General features: G+C 28.6%; 1 protein-coding gene across 3 annotated transcripts; it reads left to right on the plus strand.

Moving 5' to 3' along the window:
- Window positions 1–300: 300 nt before the first annotated feature.
- LOC145954311 (uncharacterized) lies at window positions 301–6059 on the plus strand. 3 transcript variants are annotated; one of them, XM_083068326.1, is made up of 6 exons: window positions 301–883; window positions 1469–1641; window positions 2107–2408; window positions 3027–4325; window positions 4450–5203; window positions 5715–6059. In XM_083068326.1, the coding sequence occupies exons 2-6, from the start codon at window positions 1638–1640 to the stop codon at window positions 5738–5740; spliced, it is 2385 nt and encodes a 794-aa protein (XP_082924452.1). In that variant the 5' UTR covers window positions 301–883; window positions 1469–1637; the 3' UTR covers window positions 5741–6059. The 3 variants fall into 3 exon arrangements, with proteins under 3 accessions (XP_082924452.1, XP_082924453.1, XP_082924454.1); XM_083068327.1 differs by lacking the exon at window positions 2107–2408 and having other exon boundaries at window positions 341–883; window positions 3451–4325; XM_083068328.1 differs by lacking the exons at window positions 301–883; window positions 1469–1641 and having other exon boundaries at window positions 2267–2408; window positions 3451–4325.
- The last annotated feature ends 480 nt before the right edge of the window (window positions 6060–6539 follow it).

Genomic DNA, 6539 nt, shown 5'->3' on the forward strand with positions numbered 1-6539 from the left:
CAGCCTTTGAGTATACCCGAGTGGAAGTGGGATAGCATTTCTATGGACTTTGTAGTTGCTTTGCCTAGGACTGTGAGAGGGAATGATTCCATTTGGGTTATAGTTGATAGGTTGACTAAAAGCGCACATGTCTTACCTATTAACATTAGGTATTCTCTAGATAGATTGGCTAGACTGTATATTGATGAGATTGTGAGATTGTGAGCGCACATTTGGGTTATATTTTTTTCATGTACAATACTATAGTTTCATAAATAATATTTAATTTATAAAAATATTTTTTATAATGTATAAAAAATTAATAAAATATTTTTATCCAATTTTTTTATTTTATTTTGATATTTCACTAACATATTAATTTAGGTTGACATGAGTGACAAGGGACTTACGTTGTTTAAATAAGTGATCAAGATATATTATCAATAAATATTTTATTAACATTAATTACCATAATGCTATAAATGATTTTTTTTTATAATAAATACATTATTTGAATTCATAAATGAAAACATTTTAAATTTTTTATTATCGTTAGTTAATACCATTCTAATAAAAAAAAAAGAAAGTATGAAAAAGCATGCATTCCGTGGTGACAAAGTAATTGTGATATTCTTATTCTAGATCTTGGCATTAGTTTTAAGTAAGGAATTAGTTTTGGAAATTGGTAGAATCAAAGAAAGGAATTACTTAAATTTAAGTAAGGAATTAGTTTTGGAAATTGGTAGAATGAAAGAAAGGAATTACTTAAAGTTGATGTCCATTGATAGAATAAAAAATTGAAGCATTCATTCTAAGTTATAAATATTATATTTCTTGGAGAGTCTGAAGCAGGTAAATTTAGCTGAAGACTATCAAAGGGACAATTAGAAGGAGCGTCGTGCAGGTACAGTACCATAATCCATTTCATTTTGAATCATAAAAGCATATATATAGTTACTTATTTACTTTCTATTAAACATACCATTTTCTGTCTCTAATTTGCTTTTGCAACTACAGAATCCAGTAGTAAGATCATAATTAGTTAATTGAATTATAAAGTTAAGAAATGATGACAAAAGCCTAAACAAACAAGATGGATTAAGGTTTAATTGAAATTATATATTCCGACAATTGTGTAAATATTGTATTGTGAAAATTAATGATTCATGTTGAAAATTAATTATGTAAAGATGTATAAACTGAATTGATAAAAAAAAAAGTTGCTTCGATTAACATTAAAGGTGGTAATCATTTTTATTAAAAATTATTTTCTTATTTTTTTATTCGTTTAATAACAGAGTTGGAACTTAATATTTTATTTAATTAAAAAAAGAGTTAAATAAAATTTTAGGTAATAAAAATATGAATTACTACTAAAGAAAATCTTGGTTATCTATGAATAAGATTCACAGTTGCATTATATTTGAATTAGTTTATATTATTTATGACTAGTATATGTATTGTTTTTGAGTCCTTGTAATAAAAACAGTTGAGTTGAGCTTTGATAAAAGCACATAAAGAGGAGTTTCTTCCATAAAAGCACATACCAACGACAAACTATATTCATATATATTTGCGGCTATGCCTATATCACTCGCAGACGTTTTGAAGAAACTCTGTGACACTACTGGCTTCAGTTGGTGGAAGGCGGACAACATATGGGTATTTATCACTTTTTCTTCATACTATCACTACTCATTTTCTTTTTTCTACTATTGCAATACAACATATTTTACTTTAAAAATCAAATGACAATGTTTTATTATAGTCACCAAATTAATGATTCTTAAATCTAGCACAAATTCAGAGTATGTTTCAGAGAGAGAGAGATTTTTATTTTAGTAAATATTTTTAATTTAATAATTTTAAAATAAAATATAAATAATAGATTAATTATTTGAGAATATTAAGTTTGTGAACAGTGTTAACAATACATCCTCTAACATACTCTTCTTAATATCATTTCTCATTGAATATATTTTATTAAAAACCAAAAACTTAAGAAAGAGGGTCATTATATAGAATGAAAGACCCATCAATTTTTATGTTTTTCATCGGTGTTAGTATTCTTTTAAATTTATTTGTTTACATCCTAACAACCTTAAGAAAAATTGGCTTATCATGAAGAATTGCCTTTGATTATACAACAAATATCCTATCATCTTCAACAAGTCAAAGATGCCACAATAAGAATGGAATTTCCGGAAACAAATACAGTGCATTGTGAAGACTTGCCCAATCTAAGGAGTTTTTCCTCAGGAGACATTGTTGAATGGCCATACTTGGAGAATTCTATTTTGAACCACTGCTCTAACTTAAAGAAGTTTGGTTTCGGAAGGATAAAAGAGTCACGATTAAAATCATTCATCATGGAAAATCAAGTGCAACATAATATTGATACACAAGTTACCAATTTTTTTGAATCATGGGTTAGTTCTCTATCAAAACACTATTTGCCATAATAGACTAAAAACATTAAGCTTGTTTATGGTTATGCTTTTGCTTCTTTAGTTGTGATTAACTACGATTTTCAAATCCAAACTTTTTTAATTAATTAAGTCCATTTATTTTTGACCAAGTGACTTTTGATCCTTTTATAAATATTGTTCTATTATAAGTCTTTAAATTCTCATTTCCTACTTAAATTCGTTATAAAAATTTAACACTATTAAATTGTTTTAAATCTTTCTCTGCTCAAAACTCGTTAACCAAAACATTAAATTTCAACCAAAATTGAAAAGTATCAAAAAATTTATTTTTCAAATTAAATCCTATTTTACAACTTTCAAAAAATTCTTCAAATTTTCCTAAATTTAACACTTGAATTTTTTTATCTTAAACTAAACATAAATTTCAAATATGTACATAAAGAATTTTTGATAAAAAAATGTGCATTTAAATTTAAAATTTGGGAGACTTAATTACAAAAAATAGATTACCTTACATCTTTCAAGGTATTGGATATATATTTAGCGAGTCTTTTACTCTATTTGAACAATTGCCACTCCACTTGCACAAAATGGTAACAAGTGTAGAAAAATTTGCAGGATAATGAATTATCAACAATTACTAAGTATGAAATTGGTGACAATGAGGAATTACGCAAGATATTAGATAATCTTCGACCATCGCATTTCACCAACTTGTTACTATTACGGGCAAAAAATTGCAATAACATGTTGGTTCATTTTCTTGTTATTTTGATGAAGAGGTCAAATAAACTTGAAGTTATCAACATTCAACAATGCAAAATGCAATATTTGTTTTACATTCCTCTTGATCTTATCCATGATGAAGATCAACATGGTATATATTTCACACAAATTAGGGAATTAAAATTAATAGAAATATATGAGCTAAGAGAAATATGGTCCACGAATCCAACAAGAATTTTTTGCCTCAAAAATCTCCAATTGATACACATCAAAAGTTGCCCCTCTCTAATACATCTATTCTATTATTCTGCAACAGAGAAGCTCCACCAACTAAATGAATTAAAGTTAGAGGCATGTGAGTGGCTAATAGATTTAGTTTGTTCTTCTAGGCATAAGAGACCACCACCAAAGTTCCCATCACTAACCAAGGTAGAGTTGAAGTCTCTCTCAAGATTGAAATGGTTCTACAATAATGGAGTAGAATTGCCAAGTCTAAAAACATTGACAATAGAAAAATGTCCTCAATTGATATCATTCACAAATGGGTTTGCAACCAAAGATGCATCATCCACAATTATTGATGGGAAGTCTTTCTTTGAGCTAAATGAACTCACATTACGTAGTTGTTACAAGTTGGTTGTTGTTGTGTCATCTAAGACTTTACAAGAGTTAGGAAAATTGAAGAAAATCATTGTGAGTGATTGTATGGAATTGAAGATGTTATTCAACATTGATGGAACAATATCTCATTCAACTGAGCTCCTACAACAGTTAGATGAATTGATCTTGAATGATCTACCTAATTTAACTCAAATCATCAACAAAGAAATTGTCAAGCTCTATCAAGACCTGAAAATCCTACAAGTGAAGAATTGTGAATCTCTTAAATGGTTGCCCACATCTCAAGTGCTAAAAAATATGGAAATTACAGATTGTATGGCCTTGCATAAAATTATGATCATCCATGAAGAAGAAGGAACGAGAGGGAAAACCACCTTTTCTCATTTGAAGGATGTTTCCCTTGTAAATCTATTAAATCTCTCCATTGCCTTTCCTATTGCAGCTGAATTTCCATCCTTAGAGACACTAAAAATAGAAAATTGTCCTAGTCTGAAGACTTTTGTTGAAGAGTCTAATGAGGAGAAAGATCATCCAAAATTAGATAATTCAAACTATTTCTTTCCAAATTCAGTAAGTTTCTTCACTTTAACATTTTAGAAATAATATTCATTATCGAGAACGTGTATGTATACAAAGTTTTTTTTTTATTCATCTTCGTTCCAAATCATTGAAAATTATTATTTGTTCTTTGTAGTTGTCATTGGACAAATTGAAGGTACTTTATGTAATGAATCAACCGGTTGAGGAGCTTTGGCACTACAATTGTCCTTCTGAATCATTTTGTGAGTTGGAAAATCTTACTTTGAGTAACAACAAAAAGTTATTGAGTGTCTTCTCCCCCGCTATGATAATAAGATTCAAGAAGCTAAAAAAATTGACTTTGGAAAAATGTGAATTATTGAATGAGGTATTTATCCTTGAAGGTGGCAAACCAATTCATGATAACCAAGAAATGCTTCCTCAACTAAGGGTGTTAGCAATGAGTAACCTAAGTAATTTGACATGTTTCTGGAACAAGGAACCTCAAGTTCCATTTTTCCCTAATTTGGTTTCACTTTTCATTATTCATTGCCATTGCCTTAAAAGCTTATTCTCACTTTCTCAGGCCAAAAATCTTGATAAACTCAAAATACTCAGATTGTGTAATTGTGAGAAAGTAGAAGAGGTAATATCTAGTGATAAAGGTGAAAAAGAGTCTACCATTTTCCCTAAAATGAAATGTCTTGTGCTCAAGGATCTTCCAAAGCTTGTCAACTTTTGTCAGGAAGGAGTATGTTTTAATTGGCCTAACTTACAAACAGTGAGGGTGAACAATATTCCAAGTATGAAAACATTTTTGAGAGATGATCTTAATACACCATTGTTGAAATCAGTGCATATAACATTTGCTAAGAAACTTTGGCTTGGAAATTTGAACAAGACCATATCATATATGCACAACAATCCAGGTGTGTAAATTTTAATGTTATATGCCAAAAATTAAAAACTTGTAACATAATAGTGTTACTTTTACAACTTGTTTTATATACATGATACATATCATTTTTTTCCTAAAAGATATCTCTTGTACAAGATATATTATTAATTTAAATTGTTAGATGACAACAGTTACCTTTTGATTATATTAAAATATTTTTAATTTAAAAAAAAAAGGTGCTAATAATTTTTTAGGATTTTGTACTTTTTTATTTTACAAGGTCCTTTCAAACCTTGTTTTAAAGTTATTAATTTTGATAAAAATGGTTCAGGATCCAATATGAGTTTATGTTCCTCATGATGTGACCATTAAAATCTTATTTTGATGAATATTGCTACTCAAGAAGACCTCTTGACATCAAAGACAAAATTTTTCTAGTGGGTCTTTAGTGGCATTCAGTTCAGCAAGTAAAATTATGAGTTAAATTATTGGTTTATTAACTTGATAAATTTGGTTTATTTTTTAATTTTTTTCAATATCAGGAATGACATTACAAGGAAGAATATGAAGATTACATATTACATAGAAGAGATATGAGGAAAGGCTTCAAAGTCACATTAATCAAGTATAAATATATACATTGCATTAGCCTTTTAGATGTAATATTATTCGTACTTTGTGTATAAAAAATTATAATTCATACTTGTCTATAAAAACAATGTAATTCATACACACATAAATATTTTTAGGATAAAATAAGCTTTACATGTTTAGATACATACATAATTGATTTTTGGTTTAAAGGTGAATGATCATAAAAGTCAATTGGTAGGGGTAAATGTTGTTAATGAATGGTTAATGGATGCTATAATTATTTTTAATTGTAAGGTTGGAGTCCTACCTCTCAAATAATTGGGGATACCAATTGTGGCTAACCCAAGAAAGAAAGACATGTGGAAATCAATAGTGGAATTGGTGAGAAATAGATTAATGTTTTGGGAAGGCAAACATATTTCAAGATGTGGAAGGGTGTTTTTAATCAAATTAGTCTTGTCATTTCTTTTTATCTACTTCCTTTCTTTTTTCCAAGCTCCGAAAGATATTATTTCTAAACTTGAATCTCTGTTTAAAATTCTTCTATGGGGTGGGAATGTAGAAAAACATAAAGTTCATTGGGTGGCGTGGAAAAAGGTGCATGTGTATAGAGAAGGACGGAAGAGGTTTGGGAATAAGAAATCTTAAAGCTTTTAATTTGGCATTGTTAGGAAAATGGCATTGGAGGATGAAAATTGAGAGAAAAGAGTTGTGGTATAGGGTGCTTAGAGGAAAATATGCTAATGGAAAATAAAGATGGGTGAGTAGTAGTA

This window comes from Cajanus cajan, chromosome 2 (assembly GCF_000230855.2).
Source record: "Cajanus cajan strain Asha chromosome 2, NIPB_CcT2T_4, whole genome shotgun sequence".
Lineage (NCBI taxonomy): Eukaryota > Viridiplantae > Streptophyta > Magnoliopsida > Fabales > Fabaceae > Cajanus > Cajanus cajan.

Coding starts and splice junctions, on each gene's coding strand:
- LOC145954311 (XM_083068326.1), top strand. Junction 2,409..3,026: donor CCAATTTTTTTGAATCATGG/GTTAGTTCTCTA, acceptor AAAAATTTGCAG/GATAATGAATTATCAACAAT. Junction 5,204..5,714: donor ATATATGCACAACAATCCAG/GTGTGTAAATTT, acceptor TTTCAATATCAG/GAATGACATTACAAGGAAGA.